The sequence below is a fragment of the Theropithecus gelada genome, chromosome 8, assembly GCF_003255815.1.
Source record: "Theropithecus gelada isolate Dixy chromosome 8, Tgel_1.0, whole genome shotgun sequence".
Taxonomy (NCBI): domain Eukaryota; kingdom Metazoa; phylum Chordata; class Mammalia; order Primates; family Cercopithecidae; genus Theropithecus; species Theropithecus gelada.
In genome coordinates this window covers 21,259,497-21,281,647 of record NC_037676.1, presented here as the reverse complement: position 1 = coordinate 21,281,647, position 22,151 = coordinate 21,259,497, and the positions used below count along the sequence as shown (strand labels likewise).

General features: G+C 44.3%; 1 protein-coding gene and 1 pseudogene across 5 annotated transcripts in view; both read left to right on the top strand.

The window, feature by feature from the left end:
• Window positions 1-22,151, top strand: part of BIN3 (bridging integrator 3) — a 49,312-nt gene that overhangs the window by 10,337 nt on the left and 16,824 nt on the right. For all 4 annotated transcript variants that reach the window (XR_003120934.1, XM_025395343.1, XM_025395342.1 and 1 more), the window contains exon 2: window positions 14,235-14,283. Coding sequence is in view for 2 of the 4 variants with exons in the window: in XM_025395342.1 (XP_025251127.1) it covers window positions 14,235-14,283 (49 nt within the window). In the remaining 2 variants the exon portion in view is untranslated. The remainder of the gene's footprint in view (window positions 1-14,234; window positions 14,284-22,151) is intronic.
• LOC112630775 lies at window positions 5,790-6,307 on the top strand (annotated as a pseudogene). The gene has a single exon (XR_003120935.1). The product of XR_003120935.1 is annotated as a 60S ribosomal protein L21 pseudogene (transcript).

Genomic DNA, 22,151 nt, shown 5'->3' with positions numbered 1-22,151 from the left:
TGGGATGACCAGGGGATCCCCACCCAACTGCCATCTGGGCCTGCGTTTTATCTCTGCCTCTGCAGAGCCGGTGAGGAAACAAAAGATGGAGAAACCTAGCAAATTGAAAATGCAAAAGAGCTGTTTTTGTAAATAGACATTACACAAGAGCAGGGGCTTTTTTGGAAAGGTTTTACTGAGACAGACAGAATTAGCCAACTGGCATCATGCTGCTAATAGAGATATTTACTGTTTGAAAAAGTATATTTGTAGCTTTGGAGAACATCCTGTTGACTTTTTCTTTATTATGAAAGAAAATAGAATCTTCCCCCCCTTTGCCCTCCGTACACACAGAACTTTTTTTCTTTTTTGAGGTGGGGCAGTTGGGGGTTGGAGAAGAGGAGGGTTGAAAGAAATGTTTTCTTCACTTTGTTGCTGAGACTAAAATATCTCTTCTCCTGCCCTCTGGTGCTCATATTTATGGAATGGGAAGCAGAATCAAGCTAGGACTCCTACTCCAGAGGCAGAGAGCTCAGAACCCTCTTAATTTCTTCCAGAACTCAGAGACGCCCTGGGGAGCAAGCCCTGTCTTCACTCTGGCTCTCTGCTCACATCCCTGATTCCAAGGGGAGCACTGAGGCAAGTGTGAGGAGGAGGGAGGAGAGTCCCGAAGCCCAGTTGGGCCTCCTGCCCTGGAGCACTGCCAACCCCGGGCTGCTGTGACCTGGCAGTACCAAGGCCGCTGCTCTCAGGCTGTGGCACTATCACTCTTGCCCCATGCCCTCCAAAGCAGCTGCTTCTCCTATGGAAGTCCCCTGTGCCTGCAGTGGGAGAGCCACGGGGATGAAATGGGAACTCAAGGGGAGAAGAGGCATAAGAGTCTGCTGAAGTGCAGTTGTGTTGCCTTTCCTTTCTCCCTTCCTTGCCACCTTTCACCGCTTTCTGCAAGAATGCTCCGTTTCAGTGCAGGGAGAATCTGATCCTTCCATCAGGGCACCTGCCCAGTTTTTTGCCCACTTATCTGGCAGAGTGGGCTCACATCTGCCATTTGGCAGCCTCGGAATAAACCCAGGAGGCTCTTCTCCTTTCATATATCCTCTTAGGCTCTGTATTTTCCCTTGACGCGTCGTTCTCCAATAACTTCGTCAGGCTTTGCTCTCAAGGCCAAGGGCCCACTCCATTTTCTTGGTCTCCACTGAATGTACTGTTGCTGGACTCCAGCACTGGTGGGTATTCTTTTTAGTTTTTGGTTTTGGGGGTTTTTTGTTTGTGTTTTATTTTGTTTTTTGGTTACGTAAGGATTGGGCGCCCAAAGACAATGATACTACCTTTCTTTGTTCTTTATGTAGCATTACCTAAGCGTAGCTTTCTTCAGGAACCTTAAATCAGAGCATGTTATTTTCCAGGCCCCTTGGGCAATGCGCTTATTTTAGTCATTTAATTATTCATCCAGTGCTTACTATGTGCTCAGAACTAGACTATAAGCTGCATGAGATCATAGAAGGAATCTGCCTCGTTTGTCCTGATATCCCTAGAACCTAGCATAGTATTTGGAACAAAGGTGGCCCTTAACAAATGTTTCCTCATTCAATGAAAAGTTGAAAATAGCACTGTGCCTAGTACAGTACTTAACAGGGGTTGCCAAGAAGCATGACATACAGTCCTTGCCCTTGAGGTGCTATGTGTCATAATCCGAAAGCAGGACATTCACACATCAGAGTTAATTAGCCTGTACCCTTTACCATGCAGAGTTTACTTAAGTAATGAAAGGATGGCTCAATATTAGGAAATATGTTTACACAGTTCAACACAATAATAGGTCATAGGAGAACAAACTGGTCATCTAAATGCGTGGTGAAAGGCATTGGTGGAAATCAAAAACCTAATCTTTGTAACTTTTAGTAAACTAGGAACAGAAAGATATTTTCTTACTATTAGGAACCTTCCTGGCTGAAATCAAGAAGAGCTGCCTTCATATTTGATAGTGAGGAATCAGATGTAAAGCATTTTTACCAAAGTCAGAAACATTTTTCTATAACTTCAAGCTAATACAATAACATAAGGCAAGAAACGGGTATAAATATTGGGGAAAAAGATGAATTTTATCATATTTTCATACTCTAAGACTGTCTACCTAGAAAGCCTAATTAGTTATTTTTCTTCTCTTTCAATTGAATTTCTTAGGCTATATAAATTAAGTATGTAGGTATGGTGACTGGTTACAGAGTAAATGTGCCAGGAAGATAAATTGAAAAAGAGAATCCCATTTACAGTATAACCAAAAATATAAAATTCCATGGAATGAACCTAAGGCATGGATAGAGCTAAAACTTCACATGTGTTACTTTGGGATCTTAATATTTAACAAAATATATGGAGGATGGATATGAAAAAAAACCCTTGAGACCAAGAGAGATAAAAAGGCTTGGATGAATGAAAAGAAATATGGCCCTGAATGAGCAAACCAAAAATAGGATCTTCAAAAGTTAATCTATAGGCCGGGCGCGGTGGCTCAAGCCTGTAATCCCAGCACTTTGGGAGGCCGAGGCGGGTGGATCACGAGGTCAGGAGATCGAAACCATCCTGGCTAACATGGTGAAACCCCGTCTCTACTAAAAATACAAAAAACTAGCCGGGCGTGGTGGCGGGCGCCTGTAGTCCCAGCTACTCGGAGGCTGAGGCAGGAGAATGGCGTGAACCTGGGAGGCGGAGCTTGCAGTGAGCCGAGATCGCTCCACTGCACTCCAGCCTGGGTGACACAGCGCGAGACTCTGTCTCAAAAAAAAAAAAAAAAAGTTAATCTATAAATATATTGCACTTCTGGTAATATCCTTATCAGGGGTTTTTAGGTGTGGGGGTGAGAGCATACAGCTAGTGAAATTTATCTTGAATAATTAAAACAGCCAAGAAATTACCTGAAAAAAGAAAATTTAATGATAAGGGATTTGCTTTGCTAAGTATCAGGAACTTTGATACATCTTAATAAATCTGTTATTGGCAAAAGAGTAGATTACTCTGTGATATGGAATAGTAGATGCATTTAATGTTGATAAAATAATTTTTCAAAGATGGAATTTTTTAAAACTATGTTAAAACACCTAACTAGTCATACACTCAAACTCTAAATACAGCAAAGATTTAAATATAAAAAATAAACCACTAAAATTCATGTGGAAATGCAAGGGACACAGAATAGCCAAAATGATATTGACACAGAACAAAGCTGGAGAACTCACACTCCCCAGTCTTAATACTACAAAGCTACAGTAATGAAGGTTGTGTGGTGCTGTCATCGAGATAGACATGTCAATGAATGGAATAGAATTGAGAGTCTAGAAATAAACCCTTACGTATATGGACAATTGATTTGTAACAAGGATGCCAGAACAGTTCAGTGGAAAAAGAATAATCTTCAACAAACAGTGCTGGGACAAATGGATAGCCTCTTGCCAAGGAATGAAGTTGGACCCCTACCTCACACCATATTTAAAAATTAACTCAAAATGGATCAAAGACCTAAATGTAAGAGCTAAACTATAAAAGTCTTAGAAGAAAAGACAGGAGTAAATCTTCATGACCTTGGATTTGTCAAAGGATTCTTACATATGACACCAAAAGCATGAGCGACAAAAGAAAAAACAGGTAAATTGGACTTCATCAAAATGTAAAACTTTGTGCTTCAAAGGACACCATTAAGAAAGTGGAAACCCAGCCCATGGATGAGAGAAAATATTTCTGATTATGGCCTAATACCCAGAATATACAAAGAACTCTTAGAACAATAATAATAAAACAGTTTTAGAATGAGCAAAGGATTTAAATAGATATTTCTCCAAAGGTATACAAATGAACACATGAAAATATGCTCAGCGTCTTTAGTCATTAGAGAAATGCACATCAGAAACACTACCTGATACCCACTGGGATGGCTGAAATGAAAAAGACAGTAAGTGTTGGCCAGGATGTGGAGAAATTGGAACCCTTATATACCACTGGTGGGAATGTAAAATGATACAATTACTTTGGAAAACAGTCTGGCACATCCTTAAAAGGTTAAACATAGAGTGACCATGTGACCCAGCAGTTTTGCTCCTAGATATATGCCCAAGAGAAAAACATATCCACACAAAATCTTGAACATAAATGTTTGTCACAGCATTCATTAATACCCAAAAAGGGAAACAACCCAACTGTCCATCAAATAAGTGGATAAACAAAATGTAAATCCATACCCTGAACTAGTATTCAGTGATTAAAAAAATAAAAGGATGGAGTACTGATATATGCTACAACATGGGTGACCTTCAAAAACATTTTGCTAAGTGAAGGAGGCCGACACAAAAGGCCACATAGAAATATAATTCTATTTCTGTGCATTGTCCAGAAAAGGCAAATCCATAAAGACAAAGCAGAGTAATGGTTGCCAGAGCTGGGGGAGGGGAGTTGCTTGCTAATAGGTGTGGGGTTTCTTTTTGGTGTGATGAAAATGTTCTGAAATTAGATAGCAGTGATTTTTGCACGATTTTGGGAATATACTAAAAACCCCAAATTGTACACTTTAAAAGGGTGAATGTTATGGTATGTTATTTAAAAATAAACCAGATTCTGAGTAAAGACGACAGATTGAATACATACATCTAATTTATCTCCCTCACAAATCCTACAAAAAGCACAGTAAAGCAATTTTTTTAAGGCATAAATCCATAGTTCAGGGAGAATAGAAGAGACATCAACAACGAAATTCGGGAATTAGAGTGCAGTTACATGAGGTAACTGACTTAGTTCCAAGAAAGTCAAATCCCAAACTGGCATTTGAGAAAACCAAGAGTTATCCCACCTTACAGAATTCTCAAAGGTTTGGGAGTTGGTACTAAGTACCTCTAGAAGTTGGGTGAAGCCAAGGACTGATCAGGGTGATTGGTTGAAAACTATGAATAGTTTATAGCCCTAACATCTCCCTAACTCCTTATCACTGGGAGACTGTTCCCACCCCACCCTAGCAGAAGAATGAAGAGTCCTCCACCCCAACCCCCACCTCCAAAGAATTCTGTACCAGGGGACACAAAGGTGGATTTAAGGTGTAAAAGTTGTAAAGGTTAAGCCTCAGGGCCCCAACTTAAATGGACTTTTTCCAAGACCCTAGAAGGAACCCTAGGCATACCTATGTTGTGGTAAACTGAAATATAAAGTATTTATATTGCAATGAGTTTGGCAAACCTCTGTCTTCATTCCTGCTTTTACTTCTTTATACTACCCCTCATGTCAGGCAGTCCTGGAGCAGCCTAGGCTTTTTTGGGGGATAGAACTAGGGAAGGGTGAATTGGGAGTATACTGTTTTAACTGTACTTTGTAAAGACATCTTTGGAAATTGTTAATAAAACAAGAAATCACAGACTCCTGAGTTGGAAATGTGTAAAGGTTACCTTTTGTGGTCAATTTTAAATTTAATTAAAGAGAAAATTGGATTTAAAAATAATGGAAAACAAAAATGATAAGGTGAGTGCTTAAATACATAGAAATCATTCTGAAATCAAAGCATAACAAAACATTTTCCAATTGTACCAAAAATGAGTAATCCATTAAGAGAACGAGATCCATTTTAAATAGGAGTGATGATTGTTAGATAACTCAGTTAACGAAAAGGAGGAGCAAATCAGAGGAACACATTGATAAAACATTTAAACTTCTAGCAGATTTAACATGAAAGACATAATGAAGATAACAAAATTCAAAATATGCTCTCCTACAAAGACATTAATGACCAACTGGTCACTGTCATTAATTCAAAGAACATTTAAGATTAGTCACGGCCATCTTCCAGTAATTTGCCAAAATGACGAACACAAAGGGAAAGAGGAGAGGCACCCAATATATGTTCTCTAGGCCTTTTAGAAAACATGGAGTTGTTCCTTTGGCCACATATATGCGAATCTATAAGAAAGGTGATATCGTAGACATCAAGGGAATGGGTACTGTTCAAAAAGGAATGCCCCACAAGTGTTACCATGGCAAAACTGGGAGAGTCTACAACATTACCCAGCATGCTGTTGGCATTGTTGTAAACAAACAAGTTAAGGGCAAGATTCTTGCCAAGAGAATTAATGTACGTATTGAGCACATTAAGCATTCTAAGAGCCGAGATAGCTTCCTGAAACGCGTGAAGGAAAATGATCAGAAAAAGAAAGAAGCCAAAGAGAAAGGTACCTGGGTTCAACTGAAGCGCCAGCCTGCTCCACCCAGAGAAGCACACTTTGTGAGAACCAATGGGAAGGAGCCTGAGCTGCTGGAACCTATTCCCTGTGAATTCATGGCATAATAGGTGTTAAAATAAATAAATAAATAAAAGACCTCTGGGCTGGAAAACAAAAAAAAAGATTAGTCACTATACAAGAAACCTTGAAATGTGCCCTGACATCTTAATTTGCAGAGGAAACATGAGATTTTTCTAAATTTTACAATAATCCTAAAATTTAAATATTACCAATAAGCTGAAAAAGGCTTTTCTAAACCATCAGTAGTAGAAAACAAATTTCAAACAACCATACCAGAGGAAAGAGGGAATTATCTTTTTTACTCTAAGAAAGTGATGCTACCAACTCTGTGTCATGTGAAGAGGCAACCAAACACTAAGCAGCCCAGAAACGTAGGGAGACAAAGACAGAGGTGTGTTAGGCAGATGATTCATAAAAATACTACGTTCTTTTCTGATGTTTGTGTCATTTATTAGCTAAAACTTGGCATTTGTTATGCTCTTTTCTCTGCCTAAATATTCACTTTCATGCCTATTTGTATATTTGTAATTTTCTTTAAATGGGGCATACAAAATTGTATAAACTTCAAACCCACCTCTGAGAGGGCAGCCAGCACAGCTGAGGGTGGGACTGCCCTAGTGAAGTCAGGACGATGAAGTGAATGCCCGCCCTCAGAGTGCCAAGGCACACGCCTTCCCCTCCCCACCACACAGGCACACATGTGCACACATACATGCGCACACAAGCTTTTCCACTGCCAAGTTCCCAGAATGGCAGGAGATTGGAAGAATCTTCTCTAAGGAATTTTACCTGCCCAAGAGAAAAGACTAGAAAGATAGTGACATCAGGGAGTTCCCCACAAAACTGTGCAGCCAGATTGCAGATTGCCCTACCCAGTAGTTAAACATGGTTCTTGTGCTCAGAGCTTCTTGTCAACTCTTTTTGTCTCCCAGTCATATATGAGAGTAGGCAACCAAGAATTACCACACATCCAAGGAAAGCACTTAGTATGAAACATAAAGACTCAACAAAAAGAAAAAAAGCAACTTGGAGGAAAACTGAAACTAAAAAGGGAAGAAGAAACTTTTTAATTAAAGCTGTTAAGATCCTCAGAGAGATAAGGCATCCATGAAATAAAAACAAGATACCATTTTAAAAGGACATCCGGAAAATTTAAAAGAGCTTTTAGAAATTAAAAATCTGATAGCAGAAATGAAAAAAACAAAAAACAAAAACCTTCCTAGAAGCATTAGAAGATAAAATTGAGAAACAGAAATTAGAGGACCAGCCAAGGAGGGTCAGCATCGAAATTGTAAGTTTCAGAAGTAGGAAACAGAAAACAGAAGAAATCAACAACAAAATTTTTAAATCCCAGAACTGAAGATTATAAATTGCCAAATTGAAACAGTCCTGTGAGTACCTAGCACAGTGGATGAAAATAGACCCACATCATTGTAAAATTATACAACACCGTGGCCAACATAGATTCCTATAAGATTGTATAAGAAAATAAAAACGAGTTATCTACAGAGGATGGGACTCAGAATGGCTTCAGACTTTCCCACAGCAGCAGTAGTGGGAAGTTAGAAGATGGGAGCAATGCCTTTGAAATTCTGTCAGAAATTATGTCCAGCCTTCAATTCTATGCCCAGTCAAACTAGCCTGCAGGTAGAAGGAAAAGGTTTTCGGATGTGCAAAGTCTCAAAAATGACCTCCCACACATACTTTGTTCCTACCAAAATAAGGGGTAAACCAAGAAAGAGGAGGACCAGGGAAAAATCATGAGAGAGAAGTCAAAGGAATCCCAGAAAGGTTGGTGAAGGGAGAACTAGGGCTGAGAGCCTCACGGCTGGGGAGCAGGCAGCCAGTCCAGGCTGGAGCGAGGCAGCAGTTGCAGAGCAGACTCTCCAGAAGATACAGGGTAGAGAACGCCTGATATGATGAATGTGTTGAAACCAGAGTTAGACCACAGATTGAATTGGGGATAAGTACGTAGACAATTAAGCAAATGAAAGAAAAGTGACAATTATCAATTTTAGGGAAAGTAAAAAAAAAGTATGCATGTTATTATGTATTACTGCTGCATGACACATTATCCCACAACTTAGTGGCTGGAAACAACAATAAATAGTTTCTGTTGGTCAGGAATTTGGGAGTGGTGTAGCTCGAGCTTTGACTTGGAAAGGCTCATGGGTTTGTGACTCAGTACATCAGCTGCAACTGCAGTGCCCTAAAGCTTTGACTGAGGCTGAACAATCTGCTGGCTCCCAAGGGCAGGATGGAAGAAAAATCACAATATCCTCCTAATAGTTGACTTAATATTGAGCTAACCAAGTTATACTGTAACTATATTGAGAAGAAGAGCTGCAAGTGTGGCTTCATGAAGTAGGGATGGGTACCCAAAAATATTTTAATTAAATCCTCATCTTCCAAGGTAAAAAGTCAATAGCTAAAGTAGCTTTTTAGCGCCTAAAATCCTAACAATCTAGAGGCAGCAATATAAGCATTTATCTTTAGATGTGCAAAGGTAAGTACTAGAAACTCAGCTGAGTTGAAAGTGGTTGTTTCTGGCAAATGAGATTAGGGAGTCCTGGGAGCTACGGTTTTCCTTAAGAAATCTTGTTGCCTTATTAGACTATTCACCCTATAACTTTGATACTAATAAATAGTTTAGATTAACAAAAGGAAGCCATAAAAGTCAGTAAATATAGATGAATAGTTGCAAGTTGATGGAGTGGAGGAAGCAGGTCATCCTCATTTTGATACCAAAAGAAGAAATCACAAAAGAAAAGGCAGATTTAATAGATTTGATTTCATACTCATCAAAAACTTATGTACATTAAACACAAACATGTACAGAAGTGAAAGGCAAACACTGATCGGGGAAAAAAGTCCTGATATACAAACCAAAGGGTGGTTAGTAAAATGTAAACTTTCAGTCTTTTCAAAAACGTTAAATGTTTCAATCTGTCTCTAGGGCAGTTTGTTATATACCGAATTGATCCTGTGTGACTCTTGGTGCATGACTCTTGGTGCACACCAAAATTTAGCTATTAGAGTTTTTGTTCATAACAGAAGAAAAATTTGAAACAGTTGAAATGACCAGCAGTAAGTGATGAGGTTACAGAAATAAAACGAGCGGTACACTTCCATTGTGTACCTGAACCACGCATTTTACTTCTGTAGCTCTTAAAAATCAGGAGAGTGAAAATAATATATTCTCGTAAAACCATTCGTGATATATATTTCTTTCACTTTTTAATTTAAAACTTACATAAATATTCACATATACACATGCACACATATGTACACACTGTGTGATTCAGGGTATTAATGTTTTCCTTTGGGGTTGTGTGTGTGTGAGTTTGTGCGTGCATTTTTTCCTTTGCGTTTTTCTGTGTCTTCCAAGTTTTTAACACTGATCAGGTGCTATTTTTGTAGTCAAGAAAAAAAACAGGGTTTTTTTGGTTTATTTGAAAAAAAATGTGGAAAGTGCAAAGAAGAAAACAGTAATCATATTCTCACCACCCAGAATTAGCCACTACCAACATTTGGCATATTTGCTTCGGTTTTTCTTTCTGTAAATTTAAAAAATATAAATAACAACACTAAAACATTAACCTTGGCCATATTTTAGATCTGAAATCATGGCTGGGTTTTTCTCCCTCTTCTTTTCCTCCCTTATCCCCCCCACCCACCCCATCCCCTTTTATTTCTCAAGTTTTCTGCAATGAGCATGTTTTTCTATAGTAATTGTTTTAAAGTTACTGTTTCTCATGTGAATACTTTTTGAGGAGATGAACTGTAATTAACTGTGAAGGGTAGAATTTTTTAAATGCCAAATAAGTCTTAGACATTTAGAAGAAGGCAAGAAGTTTTCCTGGGAGCAGAGAAAGCATTCCATATAGGTGGGGTAGCCATTTGTCCTGGTTGCCCTGGGCAGTCCAAGTTGTTCTGATGATGTATACTCCAAAATGTCCCAGTTTGAGACAGGAAATTATAAGGAGTCTAGATTTGGGGGGATTAATGAACAACCACTTGGCTGAATCATGGCAGTTGTACTGAGTGAATAGGAAAGAAATTAAAAGTAAAGTTGAGACCATATTACAGAAGCCCGTTGAATACTAATGTAAGTTCCTCCACTGATTCTAGGGCTGAGGCAGGAAATGTACAAGATGCACTTGGTACATGTTGTAGTGCCAGAAAGTAAGGAAATACTAAACACACACACATACGTACATACATACATACATACATACATACATACATATGTTGATGTGGATATGTCAAAGGGACACAGGCCAACTGAAAGAGCTGCCAGTGGTGAAAGCTGGAACAGTTTGAGCATCAAAATAATGTATTGGATTATAACCCAAAATATAAGATGAAGATCTATGAGTCCATACTGATATTGAATGGTTGAATAAATAAGAAATAGGACTCTGCATGATGCCTTCCTCCCAAGGAGTGCAGTAGGGAAAGGGAGAAGGGGGAGTAACTTCACAGTAGGAGGCTGGGAAAGATGACCCTGATCAGCCTGGTGATCAAGGTTCGCATCAGCAGGGTAAGGCATGTTGACATCGTGGACCCTGGGCATGTTGTAGTGAGGATGACTCTTCTGCTCTGTGATCTTCTACCCCGAAAGCCGTAACTCCAGTCTAGTCAGGAGAAAAGCATCAGACAAATCCAAGTTGGCATTCTGTAAATACCTGACCAGCACTTCTTAAAACTGACATGGTCATCAAAAGCAGGGAGAGATTTAGAAACTGTCACAGCCAAGCAGAGCCTCGGGGCACATAGCGACTGAACGTGACGTGGTGACCTGGGTGGGATGCTGGAACTGAGAAACGACATGGAGAAAACTGAGGAGGTCTAAAGAAAGGATAGTCTTGACCCTGTTTCTGTTGGTTCACTGATTGTGATCAATGTACCACACAAATATCGGATGTTAATAAAAAGGGAAACTGAGGGTGGGCGACATAGGAATTACGTACTTCCTTCACAATTTTTCTTTAAATCTGAAACTTTTTCAATGTGAAGGATTTTTTTAAAGTGTTCTCATAGGGCTTTTGAGCAGGCGAGTTGAAAAATAATTAGAACAGTATGATAGGTCTCTGTGATCGTCAGTAACTGTGGTGAAAATACAAGGATAGACCTGTTCCGTCTGCTTGGTGTACATAACCCCTTATTGTGCCAGAGCACCCAGTTCAGCACAAACTTCCTCCCGTTCATTTCCAGACCCTTAAGAACAATGAGCCCCTTGGAATTCCACAGAACTTTAAGACTAGGTATTTTCATTACATACTTATAACAAATTCATATGAAAAGAGTATTGAACTGTGGGTAGCAGAGAGAAAACTGGGCTGGACAGCAGGGGTCCTGGTTGCTTCTTCCTGGTTCTCTTGTGAGCCAGCAGAGTGACCCTGGGCTTGTCACTGAACCTCTCTGGATCTGCTTCCTCATCTACAAAAGGAGAGGGTTGAACTGGGGAAAAAATTTCTATGGTAACTTACAGTTCTAAAAATACCATGATACTAAATTAAGGTTTAGAGGGAGGCTGTAGCACCACAAATAATGGAATCTACGTTTCTGATTTCTTGGTCCCTTGTCTACAGTACTAAACTCCAAGAATCGTTTTGAAGACCACTCTGAGACTTCTTTAGAATTCCCATCCTACTCCCCATATTCTTGGAGTGGAGATTCAGTTTAGAATTCCAGTTTTAGATGAGCTGAAGGGATTCCAACTCCTTTGTTTCATAGTTTAAGAAACTGGGCTCCAGAGAGATTGAGATTTGTTCAAATCACAAAATGAGTCGGAGGCAGAGGGCAGGTTTTCTGATATCAGGTCTAGAGCGCTTTCACCTGCAGCATGCTTCCCACAGAATACGGGCTGTCTTTTTACAATGCCACCAGGACCTCATTTGCAATGTCTCCAGAGTGGTCCTTGCCATCAGGACCTCATTTGCACTATCTCCGGAATGGTCCTTGAGGGCAATTGCTCGCTGTCCAAAAACCATCATGTCTGTCAGCTCTAATCCCTGAGAATGGGAAAAGTAACCAAGGTGCAGGGAAGGGACCCATCTCCCTGTGAACCTTTCCTCTTTAGGTCTGAGAAAGGAAACAGTTTCATTTTTTCTTTCCCTTTCATTTCCAGACCTTACCTTTCCTCCCTGGTTATTATGTAGCCAGAAATTATTTGTTTACAGAAGATGTGAATCAGCCAGCCCCTAAAGGGTTAACACTCCCAAATTATGGGGCTGGGTTAACAATAAACAGGATGTCCTCCAGAAATTAAATTTAAACCGCTGTGACTCAGGCTGGCCCATCCCCTCCACTGGATCGCTGCTTGGGGTTATTATTGGTAGTTAATTACACTCTTGGGTTTAGCAACAGTGTGTTGGTCAGTTTGGTCCAAAGGAAAGCAGGCTCAGGGAGAAGGGGTTGTGGAGGGAAGGGTGGGTCCTGGGCCTTGTGGAGCGGGTCTGGTGCATTGTGGAAGCGGGAGGTTTGAATGGAAGAGCCAAAAGGAGAGGGATGAGCATGGCTGGCTGAGAGCCCTCTGCCGGAGCTGATCCCAGGGGTTCTTGACTCACTTCCTACCTGGGGTTGAGAGCCTACCCTTTCCATAGCCACTGGGATGCACTTTCTAGCCTGGCTGCTTTTCTTCCTGGAATCAGAGAATCATAGAATGCTCAGTGCCTCAAGGAAGCTCCTAAATTACCTACTTTAATCTATTCATTTTATGGAGCAGGAAATGGAGTCCCAGTGCCCAGTGCAGCCGTCACCTGCCGAAGGGCAGCCTGCTCAGTGGAAGCAGAGGCCAGGCTAATGCTCAGGTTGAGGCTCCTAGACCCATGATCCTCCTTCTGCTGTGCCATGCTGTAAAGTAGGGAATCTGAGGTGCAGCTCTTCATAGCAAGTCCAGGGCAGACTTGGGCTGGATTTCAGATTCTTTTCCAAGCTAGCAGCTTTTTGATTTTATGAGTTTTCCCAGGGAAATAATCCAGCCTGGCCAATCATTAATGCCTCTGTTATTTATTACCTCTCCCCAGCCTCCCAAGAAAATTCGCAGATCCACAGTTTGCCTCTCTATAGAGAAGCAGTGAAGGATCTAATATAGACCATAGTGGTTCGTGATTTCAAGGATAGCTATTATAGTGAGTCTGTAATTTCTGAGTTTGCAACTCCTCAAGACACAAGGTCTTATTGTTATTCACAGGGTGTCTCCCCTTTCCTGCCCTTCTCACCTTTCTTTTCCTTTCCTTTCCTCCCCCTCCCCTTCTCCTCTTTCTTCCCTTCTGTTCCCTTCCTTTATCTCTTTAAGAGACAGGGTCTCCTTCTGTTGCCCAGGCTAGGGTGCAGTGGTATGATCATAATTCATTCCAGCCTCGAACTCCTGGGCTTAAGTGATCTTACTGTTTCAGCCTCTCAAGTGACTGGGACTACAGGCGTGTGCCACCACACCCGGCTGATTTTTGGTGGTGGTGGTGGTGGTTGTTTTGAGATAGGATCTTGCTATATTGCCCAGTCTAGTCTTGAACTCCTGGTTCAAGCAGTCCTCCACCTGGGCCTCCCAAAGTGCTGGGATTACAGGTATGAGCTGCCATACCAAACTGATTTTTTTTTTTTTTTTTTTTTTTTTTTGAGATAGGGTCTTGCTCTGTCGCTTAGGCTAGAGTACAGTGGTGCAATTATAGCTCACTACAGCCTCAAACTCCTTGCCCTCACCTTTTCATTGTCTTTAAATGACAGACTATCAGTAGCAAAGATGTTCTGGGGCAGAACAACCTGCGTCTGACACTGTAGATGGGAGGACCTCTCTCTAACCAAGCCCAGATGCCATGGTTGTATGCCCACCAGGGCACGTGGTCCAAGTAGCAAGTAGCAAGCCATGGCCAGGCTTCCTCACCCTCCTGGAGGAAAGTGGCCTGTACTGTACTGATACTTTCAGCTGCATCCTTCCCCACTTCTCACAATATCCCTCTTTGTCTCTTTCTTTTATAGGATTCCTTTTAAGATTGGGCAGCCCAAGAAACAGATTGTGCCCAAAACAGTGAGTAACTCGATTGTTGTGCTGTGAGATTCCGTTCTGTATCACATGGCCTTTGCATAGAACCAAAGCTTTGAATCAACACATCTTGGGGCTGGGAAGACGGCAACCTGGGCCTTATTCCCGCTTATGCGGATCTAGAACCTCACACAGACTGGGGCTTAGAGGGGCCTCCTGTCCTGGGACATTTCCCCTAGGAAAGGTTAGCCTGGGCTCTTTATCGTCCTTGGGCAGGTGGAAGAGGTGGATTACAAAAATGTAGAGAAAGATACTGCTTTAGAACAGTCCGCCTCTAGGGACTGGCTTGCGGTCTACACTTTTCCTAAGAGTGTTCCTGAAACAGAGGCCCCCACCAAAGATATTGCCCAGGCGTTTATTTCTGTTACCTCAGCTGCTGAAAAGTCCAGGAAGCTTTTCCCAGTGGCCTCAGCCTGTTTGTCCCAACTTCCAAATGCATTCTTGGCCATGACCCAGTCACTCAGCAGGAAGGGAAGGTTGAATCCTACCCTTCTGTAAGCCCACAGTTTTTTGTTTTTTTTTTTTTGAGACAGAGTCTCGCTCTGTCGCCCAGGCTGGAGTGCAGTGGCCGGATCTCAGCTCACTGCAAGCTCCGCCTCCCGGGTTCATGCCATTCTCCTGCCTCAGCCTACCAAGTAGCTGGGACTACAGGCGCCCGCCACCTCGCCCGGCTAGTTTTTTGTATTTTTTTAGTAGAGACGGGGTTTCACTGTGTTAGCCAGGATGGTCTCGATCTCCTGACCTCGTGATCCGCCCGTCTCAGCCTCCCAAAGTGCTGGGATTACAGGCTTGAGCCACCGCACCCGGCCAAGCCCACAGTTTTTATCCCTAGAATGTTCTTATCTCCAGAATGGGAAAGGAAGAGAATCATAGATTCTTAGGAAGTTAGAGCTGGAAGCTCGTAGAGATCATCTAGTCCAACCTCCTGATTTTTCTTGATGAAGAAAATGAGGCCCGTGGAAAGTTGCAGCGACTTTCTCAAGTTATGAAAACCCCACACTGGCAAAGCTGGAGTTAGAACTCAGGCGTCAGCCCCTGGCCGATACTCTTTCCATTGCCTGATGCTTGCCTAGGCTGTGAGGCCCTCCCATTGTTTTGGAATCCCAGTGCAAAATAGCCTTTTCAACCTCCTGACCCACAAATCTGAGTGGGTCTCTTGGTTTTAATATGGGAGACCACAACTGTAGAGTCTCTCTGATGTGACAGCTACAGAAAGTCCAGTGCTGTGCTGGTGGCAGAGGCCCTCGACTGTCATCCCAGCCCCTGATAGTTCTTGTCTCACTAGCTTCTCCCCTCCTTGGCAGAGCTCTCAAAAGCATAGGAAAGAGATTGCTTCAGTCTGGTGAGAAGTTTGGCACACATCTGACCAATGGCTCCATCTCTAGCAAATCCATAGTAAGATCACTTGAGAGGAGCAGGCCCAAGTTAAAAGCACCCTCACAGGGTACAGTGGCTTATGCCTGTAATCCCAATACTTTGGAAGGCCCAGGTGGGGGGATCATTTCAAGAATTTTGAGACCAGCCTGGGCAACAAAGAGAGACCCCAACTCCAAAAAAAATGCACGCCTGTAGTCCCAGCTACTTGGGAGGCTAAAGCAGGAGGATTGCTTGAGCGCAGGAGTTCAAGGCCACAGTGAGCTCTGATTGCACCACTGCACTCCACCCTAGGTAATAGACTGATACACTGTCTGTTAAAAAAAAAAAAAAGCTGGGGAGGGGGCACTCTCTGCTTCATGCAGAGGCAGATTGCTGACCAACTCAGCGATGACCTCTCATGCAGAGGCTGACCATCTGTGGAGGCTCTCAGCTGAAGTCCAAAGAATCTGGGTGTGCATATGTTGGGCTCTAGCCGGCTGCAGGAAGTGGGAAGGTGTGGCTTTGAGTCTCCAGAGTTTAATCCATGACAGATCTGAAAGAGAAGTGGTTTCAAGAGGGGTCTTTTATTCTGAATGCTCACTACAAACAAAAACCTTCCCAGCACCCCAATCTTTATCAAAATGAACTTTGTTCTCCACAGAAAGTATAGGCAAACCAGCTGCTTTGCCAGTGTGTTGGTGGCAAGATCTCTGGCTCCGTTCATCTAAGGAGTGGCAAGGAGTCGCAGTGAGGGCAGATGCACACAGGGCGTCCCTCTTCCCTTTCTCACATCTGTCTTGCTGGAGATGGAATTGTGGTCTCTGATTATGGCACCTGCTCTCTGATAGACTGGGGGTCAGGTAGGGGTTAAAGAAGCCAGGTTTGGGAGGCTGGCGCCCTGGGTCCATATCCTGGCTCTGCCACATGCTGTCTGTGACCTTGGGCAAGTTCCTTAACCTCTGGAGCCTTTGTTTTCTCATTTGTAAAATGAGGATGATGACAGTACCTGTGTCACGGATGTTACTTTGAGGCTCACACAAGGTAATACATTGAAGGCACCTAACACAGTGTCTGGCACAAAATAAGTCCCCAGTTAATATTAACTACATCACAGGAAGCTGGTTGATTTGATCCTCTTTATGAACCATCAGGGACTCAGCCTGTCCCAGGCAGCTAGATTTCCCAATGCAACAAAGTCGGCTAGGCCTTTGATCTCTCACAAGGACTCACAGCTGAGCTACAACTTGGAGTAGTTATTTGCTTCCCTGGCCTATACCCCTCCACTCCCCCAGAGGCACTAAAGTAGAAGTAGCAAGACCCTGCCTCTTCAGTCTCGTTCCCCACCCACCACCCCCTCCCGGCCCCCGAAACAGGCCTGGGCTGTGTGGCTGTCTCAGCATCTCTGGCAGCTGCCCTCGGACAGCAGTGACGCACTCTGTTGTTCTTGCCCAGGCACTTTCAGGGAGGGGAGCAGCTGTGGCTGCCTGGGTTATTGGAAGTCATGGAGCCCCTGTCATGGGAAGAAATGCTCATGTTATCTTCAGGGAGTTTCAGGAGGTTTTTGGCTCAGGGCACCCAACTGTCAGGCACAAAGACAGCATTGTGTCTCTACCCTCAGTGTTCTCCTGTGCCCAGGTTATTAACACAAATTCCATTATTGTCAAGGCTTTGGCTAGAATGACTTGTTGCTGCTGGGGCTGACCATTAGAACTGAGATGGAGGAACGAAAGCTCCCCCAGTCCCGATCCTCACCTTCCACCCAGTCCCCTCCCGCTCCCCAGGTCCCATAAAGTGACTGGAGCATCTTAGCATAGAAAGAAGCCGCCGCACCTTCCTGCATAACCTGGGAAGATGGAAGAGCTCTTCAAAGCTTTGCTCCTCATGTCCCCCTGAAACAAGGGTTACTGTGAGTCTTGCACACAGGGAACATGCACTCCAAGGTTCCTAGCCAGGTGGGTGCTCTGCAAAGTTAGGGCAAAGAGAGTCTGGCCACATGCAGCCTCGCCACTGGAGAAGGATTTTCACCTGCCAGGCGACAGGGCCCTTAGCCTCATTAATCCTGCTAGAACATACCTACAGGGAGCCCACTTTCCACCCAGAGCATCCCTTGAAGGAGGGGGCTTCCCAGAGTGCTGAGGATTCTGGGCTTCTCAGACTCCGATCAGATGCACCTCAGCCCTGGGATCAGAGCCCCAGTCCTGCCTGCCAGTTTCCTTTTTCACTTCACCATGAGCATAAGTTTGGGTGGGAACTCGGCCTGTTCATACTGAGTTCCCACTCTGTGCCAGGGCATGACCTGTGCACTGCCAATAGAGCAGGGAACAGCAAAACCCCTTCCTCCCACCGTGGGCCTTGGAGAATGAATGCAGGGAGTGGCCAAAGGTAGTGTCTGGGGCTTGGTTCTCCCTGCACTAACCTCGCCAGCCTGGCCCAGCTTGCCCTGATCCCCTGACGGTCCATGCACATGTGTTTATACTTGCATTGTTGACTGGGGTCCAATTGCCTTTTTGGCAAAGGCATCAAGCATTCAAAGATGTTCAGATCTTTTCTGTCTGGCTCTTTTCCTCAGAATGAGGCTCCAGTGTGTCCCTTTGGTCCCTTAGCGATTATCTGAGAGGCTAGAATTCTGGCAGTGTCCCCGTGCATCTTTCCCCAGTGAAGGAGAGAGCTCTTGGACCAGTGAGGTAGAGAAGCAACCCACCCCGGCCGCTGGAAGCAGGGAGGTGAAATGTGTCCGAACTCCTCTCAGGCTGTCAGATGGCCTTGAGCGGCACCAAGTAGAAAATGCACTCCCGCCCCCAACCTGCTCCTCGGCTTCATTGTGAGACCTCGAGTTCCTCAGCTTCCAGAATGATCCAACCTAGCTGAAAACCTGAAGTCCCTCCCGATACAAGTCCAGACAGTCCCCAGCCAGGGAGACCAGGTGTTCTCTGACATCCCACACACATCGGCACACTTGGGGGATTGCAAAAGAGAGGAAGGGAGCCAAAGGCTGGGGCCCCAGGGTACAGCTGACACTCAGCACCCCTCCCAAAGAGCACCCCCTCTGTGTTCTGGATCTCTAGAAGAGTTTGGTTTGGGCCAAGTAGTGCTTAGTTTTAATTTTATCTTTCTGGAAATGAATACTTTTAGTAAGTAAAGATGCTGCTCAGCTATCATATCCTGCAAAGTTAGAAGAAAGATGTGGGCCAGGTGCGGTGGCTCATGCCACCACTTTGGGAGGCCAAAGTGCTGGTGGCTCCCAGCACTTTGGGAGGCCAAGGCAGGCAGATCACTTGAGGCCAGGAGTTCAAGACCAGCCCAGGTAACATGGTGACCCCATCTCTACCAAAAAAAAAAATTCAAAAATTAGCCGGGTGTGGTGGCTCACTCCTATAGTCCCAGCTACTCAGGAGGCTGAGGCATGAGAATTGCTTGGGCCTGGGAGGCAGAGGTTGCAGTGAGCAGAGGTTGTGTCACCATACTCCAGTCTGAATGACAGAGTGAGACTCTGTCTCAAAAAAAAAAAAAAAAAAAAAAAAGATGTGTCTAGCAGGCTGGGCACAGTGGCTCACACCTGTAATCCCAGCACTTTGAGACACTGAGGCACGGGGGATGATCACCTGAAGTCAGGAGTTCGAGGCCAGCCTGACCAACATGGTGAAACCCCGTCTCTACTAAAAACACAAAGATTAGCCGGGCATGGTGGCGCATGCCTGTAATCCCAGCTACTTGGGAGGCTGAGGCAGGAGAATCGCTTGAACCCGGGCGGCAGAGGTTGCGGTGAGCTGAGATCGCACTATTGCACTCCAACCTGGGTGACAAGAGCGGAACTCCGTCTCAAAAAATTAAAAAATAAAAAAAATGTGTGTCTAGTAAAGGGAACCAGGGCACTGTCACAGCATCCAAGCATGGGGCTCCACCCTTAGCCAACATCAGAGTTTCCCTGGCTGCCGGTTTCCTGTGTACTTGGAGCAGCTTCTCCTCTCTGCGAACAGGTTTATAGCCCAGCCTTCAGCCCCAGATTGCTCTGGTCTTCCCAACACCCCAGTGAGCAGGAGAAAAACACAGAAACTAACATTTAGTGAGCACTGCCGTGGGCCAGGCGCCTTGCAGTCTGTTCTGCACGTGCTGCCTCTTAATCCTCAAAAGGAACCACTAAGATATTATTTTCAGCTATTTCCTTGTAAGCCACCTAAAGTTGGCTGGGTGAGGTGGCTTACACCTGTAATCCCAGCACTTTGGGAGGCCAATGCAAGAGAATCACTTGAGGCCAGAAGTTCAAGACCAGCCTAGGCAACATAGCAAAATCCCGTCTCCACAAAAATTTTTAAAAAATTAGCCAGGCATAATGGCATATGCCTATAGTCTCAGCTATGCAGGAGGCTGAGACAGGAGTACTGCTTGAGCCTAGAAGGTCAAGGCTGCAGTGAGGCATGATGCCACCACTGCATTCCAGCCTGGGCAACAGAGCAAAACTCTGTCTCAAAAAAAAAAAAAAAAAAAATTGCTCAGTACTGTCAAGGCTCCACAGCTAGTATCAGAGTTCATATCTTACCTGTCTCTGCTCATGCCTCTAAACTGCATTCTTCTAGCCCTGCTCCAGAAAACTAGGCTGACACCAGAGTACAGACTTTCAAGGGCCCCGGCAAGGCTCCTTCACACCAAAGCAAATTTCCCACCTGCAGTCACACCATGAGCCTTTCCGTTCCTTTAGCTAACTAAGACTTTGGTTCCTGCAAACTTGCAAATCCCCTGGGACAGGCAGCACTTTAAACGCTCATCAAGCATTTGTGCACTAGTGGGAGTGAATTTTGAATTTTTTTCTCATGAGTAGCTTTTGCTAGATCCTAAGGAAAGTAATGATAAAAATACTGGGTTCCTGGATGGAGAAAGAGTCTGTTGAAAAGAGGAAGAAAGATTGTAGGATGGGAGGCGGGGGCACCAATGGTGGATTTTACATCACAGTTTTGTGGAAGATTCTAGATGCTAGGATCATAAAGTAAGGAAAAGAGCATTTTTTCCTGCTTCTGGATTTTACAGTTGAAATGAGGAAGGTAAGCTATCTCTATGCAAGGAGTCTGTTTTCGTGCCTGGAGAGCCAGAGCTAAGCAGACTCTCTAACTCTCTCTGGCCTCATCCCTGCTGTCCAAAAGGCCCATCATAGTCAGCACGTAGATTTGTATCTGGCTGTTGTTTATCTCCACCACCAGGGCCCATGTCTGTTTGAATCACCAGGGTATCCCCAGAACCTGGGCAGAATGCATCGCACTTAATAGGTGCTCAATACATGTCCGTAGGAATGAATGTTGTTGAAATTTGAAACAAAAAGACCTGAACCAGGACTCTGGATTCTAGCCTTGCATTGCCACCGGAATGTCCTGCGTCCTTAGGGAAGTTACTCCTGCCTCTGGGCTTCGGGCTCCTCATTTGTAACGTGAATGCTGTTTGTCATTCCAGGGCTATGTTGAATTAATCTAAATCCAAACGTGGAATGCTAAGGTTGATGGGCTTAGAATACTCTCATCAGGTCAGCGTTGCTGGAAGGCAGTGGTGGGAATAGCGTGGCTTTGGCAGTTTCTCAGATATGTACTCCCTGACCCTCAAGGGCTCCTGGGGACAGGATTCCCGGGGAGCAGCCAGGAAGACTTCTTTCTTAGGTCAGGGCTTTCATTTATCAGCAAATGCCTTCCAGGAGAATGATGGTTACGAACACAGGCTGTGGAGCCAGGCTGCCTGGGTTCCATTCCCACTGTGCTCAACCCTACCCCTCATCAATGGGGTGACCTTGGCCAGGGTACATAACCTGGTTCCCAGTGACCTCCTCAGTACTATCGTCTGATAGTCACACCTGCCTTGGACATGAGTTCAGAGAACTCCATTCTTGTAAAGCACACAGTGAGGGCTCTATGAAAGGGAGTTAGCGGTTTTGACTTCTCAGAGCACGAAGCCTGAATCTGGCCCCTGACAGCTGCAGCTCTGGCCAGGGAGAGCAGGAAGGACTGGCCTCTAGCTTAGTCTCCTTTGCCTCTCGATGTCGTTTACTTCCCATTCTACGCCCATAAGAGACCAATCATGAGGCTCCGTTTTACAAATAGTGAAGTCTAGGCACCAGAAGAAAGTACTAGACTTTATCTTCTGCAACAAGTGCAACCCCGGGTTCAGAACTCACCCATTTGGTTTCAGTGTTGCTGGCTCTCGAGAGAGTTGATATCCAGTCAGGAGTGGAGAGAGCCTGGCCTGAGTCAGTAGTCATAGTGTCTGTGTTTGATGCATCCCAATCACAAAGCACAAGTGCATGATTGTTCCTGACCCACCCTGAGCCCAGCAGGGGCAGGGGGTCCTGAGTGGAGGGCAGGGTAGGAGGGGAGGTGCCCTGCATGGACCTGGAAACTAGGAAAAGGCAGAGACAGCCCCCAACTCCAGACCCACCCAATCCTCTGCACCCTGCTGCCTCCCTGAATGGAGTCAAGTCATGTTCTGAGCACCGTGACCACCTCCAGCCTGGGGTAAGGAGG